This window comes from Rhipicephalus microplus, unplaced genomic scaffold (assembly GCF_043290135.1).
Source record: "Rhipicephalus microplus isolate Deutch F79 unplaced genomic scaffold, USDA_Rmic scaffold_15, whole genome shotgun sequence".
Taxonomy (NCBI): domain Eukaryota; kingdom Metazoa; phylum Arthropoda; class Arachnida; order Ixodida; family Ixodidae; genus Rhipicephalus; species Rhipicephalus microplus.
In genome coordinates, this window is record NW_027464588.1 from 19,717,087 (window position 1) to 19,739,041 (window position 21,955).

A 21,955-nucleotide genomic window follows, 5' to 3' on the forward strand; every position below is an offset into this window, starting at 1 on the left:
CCGCGTGCAAAAAGCAAGTAGAAATGAATGAATTGTGCCGAAGGAGTGAGGAAAAAGTGGAGCAGTGGTGATTATACAGCGGCGACTGAGCAAGTTTGTATACTGTGGATGGTTTTGCGATAAAGGAATACTTAACATGCTTCTTCACCGTTGTGTTCTTGAAAAGAGGTGCCAACTTTCCGCGCTTTTCTTTGAATATACCACAAAGGCCTTAGTGGCATGAATGTTGTACAAAAGCATACATTGCATAAAAAGTTTAAATAACAAAGTTTTCCTTTAAAGAACGTCCCAAAAACACAGTCCGTTTGGTTGATTATATGGCTGTCGATAAAACATGCTTTTTTAAAGCTGTAAACTTTTGATAATTTGAAGCACTACTTGCTTCGTTACTGAAATAATAAACCCTCATAAATATGTTCTCAAGCTATCATAGATGTTTAAATTTTGAAAACAAAGAGCCATTACAAAATGCAAAAGAAGACGAAAGTAATGATGGCGGTTTTGAGTATTCCTTTAATTGTTGCAACAGCCACGCTAGACCCAATATCACAAAACGCGCTACAGGCCACATAAACAAGATGGGCAGCCATTCGGCGAAATACGTGTAGTCATAATGAAAATGCACTTTATTACGCTAATGATCGGCGCTCAAACAGAAAAAAACTACACAATCTCACAGGAGCTCTGAGGATTTCCATGCATAATTTATTCCTGTGTCTTTCTCCATACAATTCACAGCCAGCAAGGTTCCAAACAATCTTAAGTGCAACACAAAATTCCACGTGGGGAGCAATGGCAACTTCTTCGTGTATCCCGCATGCGCTTCAATGCGCCTGCCATGTCTTCCACATGAACAAAAGCTAAATAGTTCATGTGCTGAGATGTAAAAGGCTCAGGCACTCCTTCAACTGCGTCCTAATCTCGCTTCACAGAACAACTCGGCGAAAGCGATGAGGCAGGCCAGACCAAGACCAGCAAGGAGAACGACGAACACGCCACCGACTGTTTGCAAGCCCAGCTCGCTAGCTGCGTCAGTCCTAGATTTGCCGGCCTCGGTAGTAGGACATCGTTTGAGCGGATCCCGTACTTTCCACCAACGATCCTTTAATTTTTGCAGCGTGCCGCGCTCCTGCAGCCGCAGTAACGTCGATGACAGGATGTTACGGTACGGAGATCCTGCACAAATAAAACAACATGTCACATGGTTTGTTACGACTGAAGGTTTCTGCCGGGGCCCACGAAGACTGCAGTGACGTATTTCTGTCCAGTAAACGGCATAGAAAATTGAACGCAATCAAATGACATTGCTACTCGTGGTCGCATCTAGGGGCCTATTGTTCATGGAATCAAATTCAGTTTTTTTCAGTTTTCGCTGCAAAACATTCCTAAATAGCACTTCCTAATGAAACAAACGAAACGTTTAACGATAGTCTCATGATTTCAGCACAATAAGCAGTTAACGTTCAAGACAAAAAAAATTTTGTCATTTGCCTTGTCTTCACAGCAAGTGTACTAATGAATCTTAAAAGTGAAAGTCTTCATTCGCGGAGACACGCACATATTGTTTTGAGGTCACATACTCTGATGGCGCTACCACCTTTTTTTATATTACCCTTTCATCTCGCAGTGATCTGGGCTGGCAGGATGAAGTAACTGTCTGCAAGCGGCAAAGCGAAGCAATGCATAATGACCACGATTTCCGCTATTAGCTACTGCAAGGCATTGTTCCTATGCTTCCGTTTCATTCAATGCCTTTACAATGATAGAAGTGGAATTTCTTCAACGCCGTGGCCTGCCACAAGTTCGCGACGTTAGCCCAAGCCTCGACTTGCCTCATGCAATCGTTCTATATGATAGCGGTACGATGAACCCCTGACTCAGCTGGCTATAATTTAATTTAGTGAAGCTTTGGCCTGATGGTTTAGCAGTGCGAAATACGAACAGCATGAATTCAACACGCGTATACAAGAAAAATCAATGACAAGCGCTGGAGTCTTTCTTCTTTTTAAGGTTTCTTCTTGTGTTCCCATGTTCAATTCGCATTCTTTGTAATTCATACTGGCAACAACACCGCTATTGTAACATTGCGCTTCGTACATACGTTCTTTCTGTGAAAGATCACCGCAGGCTAGAGGGTGCAATCAACGCGTGTTGCATTTCTCTGCAAAATGCCACGGGATGGTGGCATTAGCCTAAGATATGTTTCCAGTCAGCAACGCTCTTCTGACTTTCGCACCACTTTATTTGCTTGCGCTCTCAGCTGTAACTAACACGGCTACCACAAAAACATCTTTATTCTTTGATCATGGTCATTAGTAGTCGGCATGGAGATGTGCGAGCAGGTGCCAACGTGTGTGGATCTACGTTAAACAGCGCTATAAGTACCAAAAAACAACAGATATTACGCAAGCTCTCTCATATCAATGTACAGTAAGCATTTAACCACTCCGGGAACGACAGCTTTTACTTTCGTGTTATGCCACTTGCTGTGACGTCAGAATTACCCGTTCATTTTTCGCTTCATGGACACGAACCTAGCTTCATTTTGGCACAAACTGTGTTCCTGTGACATGTAACGTGGGGTATATGGAACGATATTGCATCACTCACTGTATATTAAAGTCCTAAGAGACCTGCTAATAGATAACAATACAACACAATCTTAAATAGCAATTGCCGTCAAAGGCAAACGCAGCTTTAGATTTATCTATTACGCACTCAGCGGCATATAAGAAATTCTAGAGAAAAGAACGGGCAGTGTCTAAAAACTATAGGCAGAGCATATTTACCTGCATCCATAACTTTGATGAAATGATAATACAATTACTTGAATTGACTGAACACTTAATAAATATGTCACCTTTAAGATTCTTGGCCTCCTTATGCACTAAATTTCATTAAGGTTGCGTGAAAGAAACATGCCTTTGGAATTCTTTATATTGTCAGAAGAGGAAGTATCGTTCATGAAACATAGATCTTAGTGTTTACTTATCAACGTCGTGCGATTATGAAATCGCAGTTTCATAGATTAAAAGCTATCGACAAAAAGACACGCTGACATCACCTTCATTACATGGCTATTACATGCTAATGATATGGTTGTTTATGAGCAATGTGTCGTTCAATAAAGTGTGGTTAGCACACAATTGTGGACGATGCAACGAGCCAATGCGAGAAATATGATAGGTGTAACATTTAGAGACAAGACGAGAGCAGAGTGAAGCGAGGAAATAAATGTTCAATAATAACATCAAAATCAATAACATGACGAAATGAGCATTGGAGAGGCATGTAGCGTGAGGTCAGGCACTTGAAGAGGACGCAGCAAGTTAGTTGGACAAATGATATTACCGGTAGTCTACAGAAATAGCATGGCCTTAGGAAAGACGGCGTCGGATCGATTGTTGAAGACGGAAGCACGGAAGAAGCACTTGTCCTCCTGGGATGAGTGGAGTCAGCCTCATGATAGCAAAAATGACAACAGTCATGATGAATATGAAAATGAGACACGTTGTAGAAGTTAAGGCTCACCATGCGGCGTTGCGATGCCGTAACCCTTGGAGTCTAGAAGACCCCCGATCTGCTTGAACTGGCACCGTCTTCGTACCACGTACTCAATGCTCGTAGACTCCATGACGAAGGCGTAGCCACCGCGTTCCACACGCTCAATGCCCTCGGCGATGGAAGACACTAGGTCCTCTTTCATGGCGTGCCACATCATCTCGTACGTCTCGTGCCTCCGCTTCTGTGAGCCAGTGATTCCAGTAATATGAACAAAAATTTTTAAATGATGCATTAGCAGGGTGTGATTGCTTTCTCACTTTTTCAAATAAACTTGGACAGTCTCAAAGCGCACCACAAGTGAAGTTTCACTTTAAAGGGTGAGCTTGTTTCGTTGTCCTTGTGTTTATGAATGCCGATATGTTCACCCTTCTGAATATTGTGACAAGTAGAGATTACACAAAGAAGTGAGACTCACGACAAGAAATAGTAATAAATGAAAATACAAGAAGTGTGTGTCTTTTCATGGCGCTAGCTCTTTGTGACATTAGGTTTTTCGAAGGGCACAACGGAATCGGTCCCCAGCCAAGTCGAAATGGTTCATCCGGCTCGAATGTTGCGATATTCCAATAAATAAACAAATATACAGTGAGGCAATGGTCGAAGCTGAGGATTACACAATACATATGATATCCGAGCATAGGTTTGGATCAAAGAAGAACCCGCCAACTGCAATAATACTTACTGAAATTTGATTTATTCCATTACTTGGAAGTGCAGACTTTTCTTATCAACCACTGGAATCATAGCCTCACCTCAACGACACGTTTTGCTCTATGTGGTCTATGAGATACGCGTATGCAGTGCTACAAGACGCTGGCAGAGTCAATATCGAAGGCAACGCAGAAAGAAGCACAGCTGGTTCCCCGCTTTTATAGGATCCATCAGGGGAGTCCCCACAAACCCGAACGAGCTAGTCCACTCCAAGGCGCGAGGTCTCGCTTTCCGCGACCTCGGAGAACTCCTCTGCCGGCCCGCAGTTGTGGAGAACAGAGATGAACCGACCCCTTATAATGAAATTACCTATCAATTTTATCTTGACAGGAGAGACTTTCATCTTCCCAGAAATAAGGTAAATCGAGCGCAGGCTTTGACTCTCGGGCTACTGCACACTGGTTGGTATCACAGCTCGGCTTTATTGTTTTTTTTTGTTTATTTGGTACCCACAGCGCCATAACGCATTACAGTGGGGGGAATACATCATGAATACAAGACAGAACACAAGCTCAATTTGCGGCAAGTACAGTATAGCCTATCCAGATAGTAGGAAGTACACTGAATACACAACGTAACGAAGATTGACAAAAATGTACGAAAAATGCCAGTGGGTAACATACAGTAAGACGAAAACAAATACAATATGTATACAGCACAACTACACACGTCATCACAAAATTATTCACAAACTTCATCACAAATTCATCAAAATTAGCAAAAAAATTATCCCGACATTTATCCTAAAATCTTTTGCAGGTACTGCAACAAATTTGCTAGCCTAGACCACATGCTCTGGAGTTGCGGGGCACGGACCAATCGAATGAAAAAAACTGGTTATCCGCTAGGAAGAGCCCCGATGTCGGAGATCCCTGTGTGACCCTGACATCGGCGCTCAACGGCCTACCTAAACCGCCGTACCCATACTTAAAAAGTATCGCTATAGTTTGGCCCAAAAAGCCAGAACTAAAGCTCTTCATCCGAAGTGTTGTTATGCAGTGATGAATTTCAAAGCACCTGATACGTAATTAGGTCTCGTTTATAAAGTTCTGCCACACATGTTTCTAAGCTTTTGCTTAAAACTAGTGTCTGGGCAGAATTTAGCTGTTTAAAATAATTAGCTCACAAATATATCAGCACAAAAGCTTCTTTTTTTGAAACTTTCTTCAGGGCTACGTGACCAGGCGACTTCATCTGCCTTTTTCTGAACGTACGTAGTACTCACACCTTTGCGTTTTCCAAACACATCCATTGTTTTACAGGACATACGTAGTACCATGCAAGGCCATCAACGAATCAGACATCAGCTTTTATATAAAATGTGGCCCAGTTTCAAAGGGTTCGATACCGGCTGCGGTGGCTTGATTTTCGATAGACTCAAAAACGCTTGCACCTCGTGTACTTGGAGTTGGGCGCACGGTAAAGAATATCATGTGCCCGTGTGGTCAAAATTTTCGGAGCATTCTACTACGGCGTCTCTGCTAATCGTATTGTAGTTTCGGGACGTAACCCAAGCAAAATAGTGAATTCAGTTTTCGGAGAATTATGACTTCACTAACAGCACGACAATTGGATAATTATTGCTATTGTAATAACAATGCTGTTCAATACAAAATATATTATTTTAATGAAACTACTTGCTTTATGTTTGGTGCGTAGTGCCTTTAGAAGCAATACGGCACGCATTTATCAGGAGCCGATCATAATACTTGTCACTTATAGACGGTGCCATACCTTGAACAAGGCGTGAGTCGATCCTGAGCGAACGCATCCGTAGCGCACGGCTGACTGCTTCGCCAAGTCTTCGGCACTCTCGATGGGTGACAGCAGCCTCTCTTTAGTCAGGAAAGCTGCCAGGTTAGCCGTGTAAGAGGAAACCAGCACGAAGGAGAAAATCCACCAAGTTGCAGCAATGATGTGCGCTGAAGCTGCCCTGCACAATAAGACGTGTTATGTAAAATTATCTTTAAGAAAGGACGATGCTAAAGCTGGCCACAGGGTGGAACTTTGTCGACACAATGCCATCCTATAGTGAATGTGCTACCCTATATGTTTTGTATATGGTATGTAGATGCATGATTTCCGATTTCTGACAGAAATAGGTATTCATTCAAAGTAGCACTGTCAGATTACGTTATGCGCCCTAAATAACTTTTTGTTGTTAAACATGTAATCTCACTGACTTATATTTTTATGTTCTACTTTTACTGCATTTTTGTTGTATTACTCAGCCCCTCTGTATTGCCTTTATGTACCCTGAGGGTAATCGAAATAAATAACAAAGGAAGCTATGCAAAACGAGCCAAAGGTAAGTATTGCGAACATTGCTAACTATCTGTAAAGTTGCGTTAAAAACATGTAAGAAATATGCAACCAACAGTCGGGATATGCACAAAAAATTGTTACTCTCTAAACAACGGAAACACCAAATAAGTACTCTTCTGTATTTTTTGCTATAAAATATTCACCAGGCCATAACAAACTACTGCGAAACATCGTAATTGAAAAGTATGTTCTTCCTGTTTTCTCTTGAATATTTATGTTTGAGTCACGCCACCGTTAAATACTTTCTTGCTGTCTATCATGGGGCAGCGTCATCTCGTCGATACTACTTCGAACACGTGACATGAATTATTTCAACACAGATTGCCAAAGTCTGATTGATTGATTTGTGGGGTTTAACGTCCCAAAACCACCATTTGATTATGAGAGACGCCGTAGTGGAGGACTCCGGAAATTTTGACCACCTGGGGTTCTTTAACGTGCACCAAAATCTGAGTACACGGGCCTATAACATTTCCGCCTCCATCCGAAATGCAGCCGCCGCAGCCGGGAATCGAACCCGCGACCTGCTGGTCAGCAGCCGAGTACCTTAGCCACTAGACCACCGCGGCGGGGCAGATTGCCAAAGTCTAAGGTGTGTCACAAGAATTACCAGTTCTTACAAATGGGACTGGAGGACGTCTTTCCGAGCGAGAACAATTCACTAAGGCTAATAGCCACATATCTCCTCAATCTGTCAGCCGAGTTTCGATATCTGCGCAACGTAACGTTACTTTTTTAGGCTTAAGGTATAACATACGACTTCGTTATTAATCATTCTGGAAAGCTATACGCACTTTAAAAAATTGGTGTTATTTTAGTTATTCAGCGTAGTCAGATCTCACACAACAGAATGAAGCAATCTCTTAAGCGCTAACTCTGGCCTTTTGAACAATCTATTTTATCAGCATAATGCCGAAAACGCGACATTTGCTTAGTTGAAGTTTTCTCTTTAATATGCAAAACATGAAAGGTAGAGGCAGGAAGTATTTTCAACTTACCTAGGAAATATACCACATTCCTGCCTCATGATGGCGCTAACTATGAACCAACAACTGTTAGGGAGAGTGAAGTCACTTTGCATCGTTGGCAGAGTACTATTTCTCCGGCTGTCAGAATATAACATCTCTCGTTGGAGCTCGGAGGAACCGACTGCTTCCTGACCCTTGATGATGTCGAGCATGGCACCGCCACTGTCCGTTTCAGTGTACCAATCTTCATCACTGCGCGATAAACTGTTTCCGCAGCAGCAGCATCCATAACGTCGCGAAACGGCCCTATTTCTGCGGCACACTGTGCTCTGAGCACGAGCGACGCAGCACAGAATTACACTCACTGCGACGCACGCCCCAGCGACACAAAGCCACACATCCCCCGAAAGCGGAGACAGGAAGAATAGGAGGGAACGCCTCTGCTCGGTCTTCTTGTAGAGTATGCTGACTCCCAGCGTCATGAAGGGCATAGTGAAGTCGACAGATTGCTCGCGCTCTGATGTGATGGTCAGGTCACCAATTGCCAGGTCTGCCTCCTGCAGCGAAGATGTAGGAATCGTCTTACAGTTGAGCCGATTGAAATAAAGAGCATTTGCTAGAGATGAGGGGGGTTATAAGTACGCTTGTATACGGAAAAACGTATGACACTACCTTTGACTTCAAAAAAAAATTCAGATAATTTTGGTGGTTGGCACATTCAAATAAAAGCTGTAAAGTTAATGGTGCGGAGTATTTGCAAATGAAGAGTAGCCAGTACTCGCCCTGAAATATTTATGGTTGTATTGTCTCAACAACTTCACTAAGCTTAGCTAAAGAGTCTAAATCAAGCGACCTGAGGCTTAAAAGCCTCACTTTCAATGTACGAGATGGTAGCATTTCATTTATTACCCACTTATCCTCGGCAAGGTCATCCCTAATCATAGAGTCAAATACAACAAAGCTTTAGAGCACGGCGTTGTGTTCACAGTTAAAAGAACATGACAGTGCGCATTAATATTTATTGCTACGAAATGAAAGTGGTTAGGACTTCAGTGTCTATCGTTCAAAAATGATAACTTGACTCCTAATATTAATATCAACCATTAAGCACTGCGGCTGCTTGACCCTTAGCCAGAGTTAGACAACTAGCTATGGTCTTTTTCATTATGCTGGCGTGTAAATGCGGTGAACAAAGAGCGAGGGTGAACACGCATGGTGCATGCCACATTAGCCATACTGAGCTTTTACGCCTATGACACAAGCGGGTGAAAGCTGTATATGTATGCGAACCAAATGTACGGTATGGTGATGTTTTTTTTTACATAGAATAGTGATACCCTAAGCTGGTTGCAATTCTGTTATAATTTATTGTTTGTATTACAAGCGGCAGAAGCTAGGCGATATTTTTATGTTTGAAGTACCATTTAATCTGGAGACAATAAAGCTTTTAATGCACAAGATAGTTCAGAATGATTGTACATCATGGACCGGAGCGCAACCAAACTTTTTGAACTACTGCATGGACTGCTTATGAAGCTTGCGGAGTGTTACAATCACAATCTGCCCAAGCAAATACGACAGTTGTCCTGAAAGCTGGCTACCGTTACATGGACTTGTTGGAGTACGCAGAGAATTTTCTCAATCAGAGCTTACTATGTCCACAAGTTCGCGCATTATGCCATTCCACCTGCCCTGGGAGTCACGGATTCCGTAGGCGCCATCTCTGACGAGCTTGAGCCGGTAGCGGAAGCCCAGCGTTGCGGATATTTCTTGGAGCAAATCCACGCAGAAACCCTCGAAGCGGTCGTTTCCCTCGAGCTTGTGCGCGGATTTCTTGAGCATGACGTATGGTGCATTCTGCAGTAAGCATCGTGTCAGGCATACGCGAGAGGTATTTTGAAATCGAGATCGCATACGCGAGATCTTCACTCTAAAAAGCAGACAATATCGCCTGCATGTTTTCGGCTTCAAGAGGCTTTTAGAATGTATCTATGCATTTTTACGTAACCGTTCTACCGGCAGACAACAATGCATGTTTTGCAAAGTTTTAGCTTCCCATGCGTAAAGTTTTGTGTACGTACGCAAACGTATACCTTATCATTTGTGAAAACCACTAAATGGTGATGAAGATTGCTTTGAAACGATATTTGAATCGTAACTGAGGCAAAATAGTAGTAGATGTTTTCATGCTTTTATCATATACTGTTGTATATGATAAAATGATCACTGGATTACCAGACGATAGTGTTGACACCTCGTGATGACATGGTACGTTTGTTAGTGCCTAGTGATCATTTACTCATTTATTTATTTATTCAATCTTTTATTTATTTATTTATTTATTTATTAATTTATTTATTTATTTATTGTATACCTGCATTGCCTCATTGGGCATTAAAGCAGGAGGTTACATTAAAAAAAATACAAAGTAAACACATTCACAAAGCGTGGTAAAATACATTGTTGTTCAAAATGTTATGAAAGAAATAATAGTAAAAAAAGGAACTTTGTCATCATTTTCAGGTTGCAAAGCATTCAATCAAGAAGTGGAATGCATGAGATTTCTGCAAGAACAATTCTGTGCTCTCCTGGGTTTGCTTGACCGCCCTAGACAGCGCCACCTATCCAGCATATCGGGGGGCTTTAGGTCTCTTACGTTTGCGCTTGCGGCATTCCAGGTCCTCCGGATTCAGTAAGTCGGGTACTACAAGCAGATAACAATTCGCACTCGAATTTGCGGCTTGAGTCTCCACAAGGCCAAAACCGTGCTTGGACTCGCTCGTTAGATTCTGTGGCGACCAGTTGTGCCCCCGCGATCTCCGACGACAGCGCAGCTATGGCCGACCGGCTCGTCCTCTGCCACTTCCTGACGCCGTAAAGCTCTTGCTGAGTGGTGCCCTGTCCTCGGACTCCTGCGATCATGTCAATCTTTCCTATTTTCTTACTTCTGTATGTGGGTCTGTCTGTCCCTGCCCCTATCTCTATTCCTATTCCTTTATTCCCTCCTTACCCCCATCCCTGGTGAGCCACTGTAGAGGTGTCGCACTATGATGCAGACAGTTACGGGGATTATTTTTATCTTCGTTTCTCTCTTTTAAGAATCACTTAGTCATGAACGAACGTGAATTTGTGAGATAGGGTCGGAAACGTAAAACCTTTCGGGAGAGTAGTACATAGTCCGCAAAAGTTCCACGTTTCGTAGTAGCTCGTGCATGCGCATATTGATTCGGGTGTCCGATAACGCGGTAAATTGTAGAAATATGCGTAGAAGCTAAAAGCTCTTCATAAGTGCATTCAAACTATGTTTCCTTTGATAACACGCAGTCACCATTGCGTAACTATAACCAACGCCTCCTCTAGAAAGATGCCTGCCGCATGAGAAACAAAACAGCTGTCACACCCTTTCCCTCTTTCATTTTGAAAATGTTCTCGGTCACTAGCGTCACCTGTGGCGGACGGTGCAACAATGCAACACTTTGCATAGCCTCCGGGACAGTGATGCACAGTTGCAGGTTTCGAAGAACTCTCTACTGACGCGCCCCTATGGGCCGCATATGAAAAACGGTTAGCTGGTACAGCCCGTCGCCATGATAATAGTGTTGGTCGCGAGCGCCACCGCACGGAGCTTGTTTAAAACTGAAGGCAGGCCAACTCCGCTGGGAGCGTGAGCCATTCCTTAGGCATCTTTCAAGAGGAGGCGCTGATATAACATTAGAGGTTTTTAGCGTGTACGGTATCCCAGGCTACTCATAGGTGCAATAAAATATCGTGTTACCAACCGGTGGTGCCGAAATCTTGCGACACTTGTGAAACCATAGTCATGGACACATTTTTACTCCTTGATTGCGAAGGACACTCATTCATAACTACGCTGCTGCAACACGTTTCTACAAGAATAATTTGGTGCTTGCCTGGTTCTTCTCTTCCCCGCTATAGGTGACACAACCTATCCGCTCTTTAAGGGGCTTTATGTCACTCACGTTTAGGGCTTCCATTTTGTAGATCACTCAAAGCAACAATAATAATGCGGTTTAACGTTATTAATTATAAACAACCCCGTAGAGGCGGGATGCGGTAACTTCGACCTCATGGGTTTTCTTAACGTGCACGTGAATCTGAGCACACCCATCTCAAGCATTTTCACCTTCATCGAAAATGAGACCACCGCTGCCGGGATTTGATATTGCGGCCTACGGGTCAGAGGCTGAGTGCCTTAATCATAGGATCATCCAGGTAAATAGGTAACTCACATTCGCTTATTTAGATCAAACAGCGTGTTCGTGAGTGGCGCTCGGACATCGGCTTCAATCGATTCGGTGGCTTGAGTCTGCGAATAGTGGATATAGGAAGTAGCCGTGAACGAAGGCGAATCCGGGATCTAAGTATGGTAGTGGACGTGAAACATACCTGGCGAGTAGTTTGTGTTCTTTGAGAGCAGGTATAAGTTTCATAAATGCATGCGCAAGCGCTAATTCAATGCGGTATCCAGTAAAACGTTAACGTAAAAAATATACCTATACGCAAAGAGCCCCCATGACTGTTTAGCATACTACATAATTTCGTCTTCAAATAATGTAGCATGTGACCATTAATGATCATGCAGAGCAAAATCTAGAGCGCAGCAAACCAGATGTTTGATGTGCAATGATCTTACCATCTTTCCCCTTATTAATCTCTTTCTCTCTCTAGCAGCCTAATAACGCTCTTTATGTAATACATTTTGCTGGCTTTTGACAGTATCTAACATGCATCCAGATACACATTTTGTCCAATCGGCTGAAATCTCTCATTTTCTACTCTTGATATGGTGATATTATTTCCGCAGATTTTCACGCTTCCATCTTTCAGCTAATTTAACCTTTCACATCCAACAAGACAAAAGTATATGTATATAACTGATATTTCATGAATTTCTGCTTTACCAGTCCGACCACCCACAAAACACAAAACTTTGTCGGGCACCGCAACTTCCCCCATGTTATAAGAGTGAACAATGGTCTCTCCAATATCGTCGTTATCCTCAAAGTCTTGTTTTTCAATACGCTGAGTATTTCGTCTTCAAATAACTTTTCTGCTTGGGTAATGTTTAGCCCCGATGACGTACTCCATGTTCCAACCTGAAAATAAATATTCAAACATGAAAAGTACGAAGATTAGGCAAGAAAAGCCATTGCAAAAATACAATTTTCCGCAGTCTTCTTAGGGTGGCACTTTATTTTAAAGTAAGTTTGTTCACACGATACGAAAACGTAAAAGAAGATACTTCGAGCACGCTTAACTTTCACCTTCTGAAGTAGGACGGGATGGCGCATTGTGTCCTTCAGTTCGTCATGATCAAGCATGCTATTGGCAAGGAGTGTTTGTGCACGTGGCATTGGCCATTAGAGCTATTATAGCATGCGTTTTAACTACTATAGCATGCCTACTGCAAGGGCAGTTGCGAAATTCCCACTACGCCATACATATTCGATTCGAAAATTGGTGAAGTACCCGCCCGCAAGGTGTCACGCGCATCTGCGAAGCAACCCACTTTGTAATGAGCAGGCAGCTGACTCTGCGCAGTTCGCACGTTTTGACGTCTGGTGCAATGGTAATATTGTTCAACGTAATACTTCTTCCGTCTAGATGGCCCCTAGGTAGATGATAATATTACATCGTTTTTCTTAGCAGCCTGAAGGGCGGCAGTGGCTCTCTGGTGGAACACCGACTGCCAACACCGATGCCACTGCCAACACCGATGCTAAAGTTTTAGCTAAACTAATCGTTTAATGCTATCACATTACAATATTTTTTGTGCTATAAAATCGAGCTTTAAAATCGAGCTATAAAATCGAGCTATAAAATTATCAGATGTTAACGAAGGCACACAAGTGCGCTGTGCTACAGTTGCACAGCAAATATATATATTACTTACCTGAGCAAACAACATTCGTTATCTACCAAATTCAACCACCACGTTAAAATTAAAGTCATCTATGTACTGCATGACAACGCAACGTCATACTTACTTTTAGGCAACGCATTATTTGTTCATTCACCATTCATGCTGAAGTTATACTTAACAAAGTTCATAATGTGGAATGGTAAACAAGTGGCATAAATCAAACTAAGGCGGCAGGTAAATCTGCTGATAACGGCTAAATAAAGTGCTCTCCTGAATACTAATAAGGGTTGTGACGTAGGTTGTGCAGTCTTTGTTGTCACATGTTACATATATCTCACCCCACTGTCCTACGATTCACCGCAATACCGCCGGAGTGGCGTGACTATACCTGGTTGGTGACAAGTGAACATGTGTTGACTGATGTAAGCTCGTGTTGAACCTGTTCAATACCTTATAATTTAAGTCCTCGAGAGATGCGTATAAAATTGTTACTCTACAAAACATAAGTGCAGCCATCTAAAAGAAAGCCCGACCGCATGTAACTTTTTACTATCCGCGACGTCCCTCCCTAGAGAAAATTAAGCGCACGTGTTCTCCAACACTATAGTAAAAGCATATTTTCAAGGTAATATCGTATGTGGACATGTGAACTAAATGTCGCTTGTAAACCACGTCAATGCTAAAAACCAAGTATTCAATGTTGAATTCTAATGGCTGAGCTAGATGGAGGTTTTCTGCTCTAAGCGGAGCAATCACATTCCAATGGCGGATCGGGAGCGTGCGTTGTGTGTTCAAATGAGAGATTGAGAGTGACCGCAGATCAGGGATTGCTCTTTAGAGCAAGAACTCTGGCTCCGCCAAAACTGGTGGATTCGGCCGGAAGTTCACGTGACGTATTCTGTGCGCCCACCTTTCATCCAATCAACAATGAATGTCCGTAAAACGCTTCGCGCTCCCTCACGCCCTCACATACTCGTTTGCTTGATTTCCGCTCACAAACTGCTTCAGTCGAGATGCGTACGTTCCAATCGCAGATTTGTGCGATACCCGGTTTAGATCTGCGCGCCTTATATGCTGTCTGGGACAGCACCCGTGTCTGCTATTGGACTTCGACATCACTTACCGAAGTCAGTCACATACGCTTGAGTTTTGCCACGTACAGGGACACGTTTCTCCGTTGGCCCGATGCATCCAGCCACAATGGTCCACTCAAGCCCGAGAAACGTATCTGCCAGAAACAAGATTTAGTGAAATAAAAATTCAAACAACTTTTACTTGTTCCTCACTGTGAAGATGGGCCACCGGGTGATGTATGAGAGGAGAGGCAAGGAAGTCGCAGCCTTGCGCCCACTATAGACACCAATTAGGACCATCAATAAAGTTATATTCGCTTGTCTAAAATGGTTAACGTTTCTCTGAGCTTAACTTTTAACTAGTTCCTCAGTGTGAAAATGGGCCACCGGATAATGTACGAGAGGAGAGGCAAGGAAGTCGCAACCTTGCCCACTATGGACACCATATAGGACGATCAATGAAGTTATGTTTGCCTTGTCTAAAATGATTAACGTTTATCTGAGATTAGCAACTTTGAAACCAAAACAATATTCAAGGTTGTGCTTTGCTTGGGCTGACAGCACCTTGCTATTGTTTACCAAAACGTATCACACTCACAATGTCCTCCAGCGAACATTTTCACAAATAACACTTCCACGCGTGTCGCTTTTCGTAGCCAACTGGCTAGTGGCAAAACGCGCTTAGCCAAGGCAGCTTTTTTAATAAAGTCGACGCTTGAATTATGAGAATGCGCTACTTCCTTTAGTAAATATAGTGATATTGCGAAGACAAAACAAAGAGGAATGTTTCTCATTGAGTGCCTCTCTTTCTTTGTTCTTCGCCAATAGATAAATTTTCGAAACCTCCTATCATAAACAATGCTTAAAGCAACAGTACCCACAAAATATCTGCTCATCTGTTGTTGTTCAAAAACACCTGTCTTAAACAAGATGACTTGCGTGCATGAACGTCGTCGTCGTCGCGAAAAACGGGCCGCCTCATCGACGTCTTCCTGATTTTTTTATGTGGGATACCGTAAACAGATCATTTCGCCTTAATGCCTTCACATTTGCAAGAAATATTTGGGTTCCTAAGAACTTCGATATTCTGCTAAATGCAAATAAAAAACGGTACACCTGCGAATAGTAAGTATGAGCACGTATTATGGATGTACTTTGAACAAACGCGAAAAACATCATGTGTTGTTGCCGAAATAACAGCAAGCCTTTGTTCCAGAAAGCAATCCTCCCAACTTCTGTATACATACATAGCGGCGGTAACTGGCTGTGCTTGTTCGCGACTGGTGTACAGCTAGGAGCTCCCCATTAGTCAGTTTCTGGTGAATATGATTCCATTGCGACTGGCTATGCTTATTCAGCGTTGTAAACGCTTTCGCAGTGGAGAGTCTGGTAAGGTGCCTCATCAAATCAAACCGTCATTAGGTATTATCCAGAACAGCCCCTCAGGGGATGACTTTTCTGGTGCCCAATCGTTAGACTAAGTACAGTGAACCACGTGTATCTCAGTGTCCTTATCGTGAAAAAGCTTGCCTAGCGCGCTTTCAGCCGCATATACTTTTCCTGTTCATTATTAGTAGAAGCGGAAGATAACTTTACAAACGTTGGTCACTGCTCCCGTTATTTGTCGTTCTAGTGAGTGAGTGAAACAACTTTATTGACGATCCGGCATAAAGGGGGAAGGGGTAGGGGGATTAAAGCGAGACACTAGCGTGCTCGGACGTCCCGGAGCAGCAACCTACTTGCGTCAAACCCGTGGGGGCGCCGCTTTCGGCCGCTGGCGTTCCAGGATGCTAAGCACGTGCTGGACCACGTCTCTTTGATTGCCTGGCTCTCGGCTGATGATTTTGCTGCTTATGGCAGTTGGCATTACTTCTTGGTTACCCGGCGGTGGTGCACAGTCCCAAAAGAGGTGTCTTTGGGTGGCTCGCGCCTTCTTGCAGTGTTGGTATACATCAGTGGTGTAAACCTCCGGGAAATCGTGCTTTGCCCAGACGGGGGTCCATATTGCTTGTACTTGCAGCTGCCGTAGTGTGGCTGCTTCTCTGCGTAATAGGTCTCGGTGAGGTGGTGGGTAGAGGCGTCTGCTCGTTCTGTACCACTGCAGAACGTCGGCGTAGGTTGTGATAAAATACTCTCCGTCTTCGGCATCGGGTCGTTGCGGCTCCGAGGAATGCATTGACAGAGACCCGCGGCTAGTTAGCGCGTGTGCCTCCGTATCTGCCTCCTCGTTGCGGTTCGGGCCCACGTCCAGCTTCCCGGCGTGCGCAGGGAACCACTTGATGGTAATGTTGGTTTCCGGTCTTGCTATAGTTGAACATACTCTTGCAGTGGTTCCATGGACGTTGTTTGTAGCAAAGTTGGCTATTGCCGTCTTCGAGTCGCTGAGGACCGTGCGGCAATCCAGGATCGCTAGTGCCAGTGCGATTGCAAACTCCTCGGCTTGCGTGGGCGACTTGCACCGCATGCTTCCCGACGTTGTGAGTACTCCAGTGTCTGCTGCGATGACTGCTGCTGCGTACGTGTTTGGCCGATGGGGATACTTCGCCACGTCCACATAGTACGCGCGCAGATCGTTGGCCTGACCTTTTGTGAGGGCCGTGGCTCTCACCGTTCTTCTTTCTTGGTGTACTTGCGGATGCATGTGCTTCGGTAAGGGTGGAACCCTCAGTCTTTGGAGAACGTCCCGGGGTAGCTGCTTTGCTACCTCCGGAGTCGTCGCTGGCGCGTCGATTCCGATGCGTTGTAGTATCGTTCTTCCCGTCCTGGTCTGGGACAGGCAGTGATACTGCGCCGTTCGCTGGGCTTCTGCGATTTCTTCCAGCGTGTTGTGAATGCCCAACGCGAGCATGCGTTCCGTGTTGGTGTGGGGGTATAAGCCCAAGGCCGTCTTGTACGCCTTTCTGATCATCGCAGCTATCTTGATCTTCTCCGCCGCTTTCCAACTGTGGAACGACGCTACGTAAGAGATGTGGCTGACTGCAAACGGCTGGGTGAGTCGTAGTAGACTGTCTTCTCGCATGCCCTGGTACCGCGTGGCCACCTTCTTGAGTAGGCGGGTGGCCAGCGAGAGCTTTGCGTGGAGCTTCTGTACCGTCACGTTGTTGCGGTTAAAGTCCTGGAGGTGCGGCCCCAAAACTCTGAGCGTCTGCACGTGCGGTATCGGCGTTCTGTCTTGGGTTATCACGTTGATGTTCTGCGTTGTCGGGCATCGCGCACTTCACTGTGAGATCACTAGCATTTCCGACTTGGTTGGTGTACATTTGAGTCCGGTGGGTCGTAGGTGTTCTTCTACGGCGGCGACGGCTTCTTCGAGGGCTGCCTCGATCTGGCTGTCGCTTCCTCCCGTTGACCACAGCGTTATTTCGTCCGCGTAGATCGTGTACTTGATGTTTCTAACGCGTTCCAATCTTCTTGCAACGCCTATCATGACAAGGTTGAACAACAGAGGGGAGATCACCGAGCCCTGCGGTGTCCCGTGCTCCCCAGCTGCTTGAGCGGGAGTTGTAGGAATAGAAGAAGCCCGTAGCTTCATTTCGCTCTCCTAATTGAGTTAATATATTTTGTTCAGGATCTTTTTATAGTGTGTACGGTGGGTGGACTGTCTCCAGAGTGGCAGCTAAACATTGGTGAGTCGGAGTTTCACTACGCATCGCGATCAGAGTTGCCCCTTAGCGGGCCTGTGCCTCATACCTGGCAAAGCCCGGGTATGGGGGACAACGAGATGCCGCTAGCGCCAAGCGGAGCACCATTTATCCATCCCGCTCGATTTCAAGTAGCTGCAGGCTCAGCAACAATATTGACGTCCCATACAGAGAGCAGTGAGGCCTCTCAGTGCAAGAAGAGGCGTACAGAGGAGGAAGAGGTTGACCACGATGACGCTACATCGACGTACTCCTTTAATGACATGACACAGATGGATACAGAAGCACCCAAGGAAGGCGAGGGAGCTTACACGGTGGTCACCCATCACAAGAACCGAGCTACGGGGATACCGGTGGTATTCAGACCAATCGCTCGCTGCCGAGGACTCCTTCTGGAAGGTGAAATTAATCGCATAGCATCTGAGATAATCTCTGCTATCAATAAGAAAGTGACATCATCAAGAATCAACAGAGACGGAAGTTTTTCTGTTGGAGTACGGTCTTTGTACTCGGCAAACAAGTTACTGATCAAGAGTCTGGCTGGATTGCCTGTACATGTGATGATACCTTAGTCTTACATGAAGACCCTAGCAAAGATAAGAGATGTTCCACTCGAATACAGTGATTATGACCTACTGGATTATCTTAAAGATGCTGGAGTAATGTCGGTCACACGACAAAAGAGATGGGTAAGAAATGAAGATGGAAGTGCCACAATGCAGCCCATACGTAATGTAATACTCCAGTTTAGACATGACATGCCATTGCCAAAAAGAGTTGCTCTCGGCTTTACGGTTCACACTGTTGAGGAATACATTGAGCCGGCGGTAAGGCGTTTCAACTGCCAGAGATATGGGCATAAGGCTAAGACTTGCAGGGGAACCAAGAGATGCAAGGTATGTGCGGGCGCACTTGATTACAAAGAATGCACCTCGAAGCGTCAACCTAAGTGTGCCAACTGTGCTGGACCACATCCGGCGTCGTTCTCAGGCTGCTCTCGAAACCATTTGGCATCAGCGGCACAAAGAGAGAGAATTGTAAAAGGGTACCATAAGATACAAAAAGGTCCAGCACCCAATGCGGATATAGTCGAAGATGTTCCTGCGGCACAAAGAAGTGCAAAACAGTGGCGCCACGAATCTTACTCGGAAGTATTGAAGCGCTCAGCACCAAAACATCGCGTTGGCAAAAAAGTCTGGGCCCAGGAACATGCTGAAGTGGAACGTTCTGCCGGGCCAGACACAGCCAAGGAGCCACTGACTACCAAAGGGAAGGGTCACAGCAGCTTGCTGAGGAAAACTTCTTCAAGAAATGCGATCTCGGCGGAGACAGCCGGAAACGAGCAAGTCATTCTGCCAATAATCTTTGCGGTTCTCAAAGCAATTCTACGATCCCTGCCACAAGCAGGTTCTTTACCAGAAGTGAAATTGCTGCTAGATGTTGAGCATCTTCTCTTGTCGTAATCAAAGCTACCGGACTATCTAACTGGTACAAAAGAAGTGCAATATTCCAGTGAAACTGCAACGGTTTGCAGAATAAGAGTGGAGATTTTCGAAAATTCGTCGCTCAGCACGGGGTTTCGATTTTGTGTATTTCCGAAACAAGAGTATCTACTAACTTTCGCTTGTCCAATTATGTGGTGTACCAAGCAGACCGTCCTGCTGCAAACAGCAGAGTGATGTTGCGTGTGAGACGCGATATTCTGTCGACACTTGTGACTACTTCAAAAACAGATGCGCCGGAATTTGTTAGATGCAAAGTGAAGTTTGGTAACGTTACTGTAACTGTAGTTAGTGTTTACGTGCACCCTCAAGCAAACGTTTCATACGCAGAGTTGGCTGCAGTGTGTAGATCTGACCATGATCCCATAATTATATGTGGTGATTTTAACGCGCACCATGAATTGTGGGGTAGTGAGCGTTGTCGTGTAAGGGGATCTGCTATAGTAAAAATATGCGAAGATTATGGTTACACTATACAAAATAATGGTTCTTCAACGTTTCTACGGGGGCATAACTACTGCAGCGTACTAGACATTACTGTGTGCTCCTCTGAATTAGCGGCTGGAGCAGACTGGACTGCAGACGCTGACACAAGAGGAAGTGACCACTTGCCAGTATTCATATACCACCAAAGTTGAAGAAACGAGAAATAACCGCACAACAAGAATTACAAACTGGGCAATCTTTCGAGAACTACAGAGACAAAATCTTGAACCCTGTTCTGACGCAGAAACGTGTGCATCGAAGATAAAAATTTTTCTAACAAAAGCAACTCGTGCAGTACCCATTCTAGAGTGGTATTCGGGTGTTGACGCTGAGTATAAAAGGCTTCGGGCAATACGACGCCGATCTGAAAGAAGATATCACAGGTCGGGTAATTTAGAAGATTTCAAGGTTGCACAGAAAGTACACACTGCAATGCGTAACCAACTGCAGAAGCTTTCAACCAAAAGGTGGCAAAATTTATGTGCCTTACTTTCTCCATTTACCTCGGCACCTCAACTGTAGAACATGGTACGCGCCCTCTGACAGCCAGTAGTCCACTCGAGACCACTACAGGCTCTAGAGCTGTCTCGAGGAGTTAGCGAACGTGTGATTGCGGAAAAATTTTGCGATCTCATACTGAGAAATGGAGAGACCGCCCAAACTAGCGAATATAAATCCTCAGCAGAATCAGCTTCGGTGGTTGTAACAAAGTCCTCTGCGATCAGTTCATCAGATCTGGATGACAGCTTCCTACCACAGGAGCTCCAATATGTGTTTTCTTCAGTAAAACGAACAAGTTCACCAGCAACAGATGGAGTTACATGCGCTGCTCTTGCTAATTTGTGCAAAAAAGGAAAATTAAACCTGTTGGACATCTATAATAAAAGTTGGCAAGAAGAAAAAGTTCCGTAAAGTTGGAAGATATCAAAAGTAGTACCGTTGCTAACGCCAGGGAAGAGCCCTATGCAGTTGGACTCGTTTAGGTCGGTTAGTTTGACAAGTTGTTTTTCAAAAGTGATGGAAAAAATGATCAATGAACGAATTTTATGGTGGCAAGACATGAAAAAACTACTACCAGAAAGCATAGCCGGCTTCAGAAGAGGTAGATGCACAATAGACTGCATTCTTGGTCACAGATGTGGAAAACCAACGAACGCAAGGAAACATCACTGTTGCTGTATTCTTGATGTCCACCGAGCATACGACACAGTGAGTCACGTTCACGTTCTGGAAGGCCTGACGTTACAGGGATTCAAGGGCAAGATACTGCGTTGGATCGCTGACTTCCTGCGGAAAGTTTTTGTATTTACGCAGGAGGGCCCAACGTCAAAACATGTCGTCAACCAAGGAGTGCCACAGGGCAGCGTACTAAGCCCTACTCTCTTTAGTGCAGTCATGGCGCAGCTCCCGTATAATCTTCCACCCAACATCAGATGTTCAGTATATGCTGATGATATAAGTATATGGACGTCTGGTCCATCGTTTTTGGATATACAACAAGCTCTACAAGAAGGATTGGATTATGTAGACCATTTTCTAAAAAAAAGAGGTATGGCACTGAGTCTGGCCAAAACAGCCATACTTCCGTTTACATTAAAAAGACCTGGCAATTTCCAGATTATTCTGCAAAATCAGCCTATTTAAATGGTTAAAACTCATAAATTCTTGGGAGTTATTTTATACCGGAGACTAACATGGTCGCCTCATGTCCAGTCCCTGGAACAAAAAGTGAATCAGGCCATTCGAATCCTCCGGCATCTCTGCGGGGCCAAATGGGGTGGTACTACAGAGTCGTTATTAG

The 21,955-nt window shown here is 44.5% G+C and overlaps 1 protein-coding gene across 1 annotated transcript in view; it reads right to left on the reverse strand.

The window, feature by feature from the left end:
- Positions 1 to 685: 685 nt before the first annotated feature.
- The window catches only part of LOC142784609 (uncharacterized), a 36,952-nt gene continuing 15,682 nt past the window's right edge, over positions 686 to 21,955 (reverse strand). Inside the window, exons 6-12 of the mRNA XM_075883034.1 lie at positions 17,155 to 17,718; positions 14,613 to 14,680; positions 9,222 to 9,543; positions 7,599 to 8,125; positions 6,010 to 6,208; positions 3,532 to 3,745; positions 686 to 1,176 (exon numbers count right to left, since the gene is read on the reverse strand). Of these exons, the coding sequence (XP_075739149.1) occupies positions 905 to 1,176; positions 3,532 to 3,745; positions 6,010 to 6,208; positions 7,599 to 8,125; positions 9,222 to 9,543; positions 14,613 to 14,680; positions 17,155 to 17,718 (2,166 nt within the window). The 3' untranslated portion in view covers positions 686 to 904. The remainder of the gene's footprint in view (positions 1,177 to 3,531; positions 3,746 to 6,009; positions 6,209 to 7,598; positions 8,126 to 9,221; positions 9,544 to 14,612; positions 14,681 to 17,154; positions 17,719 to 21,955) is intronic.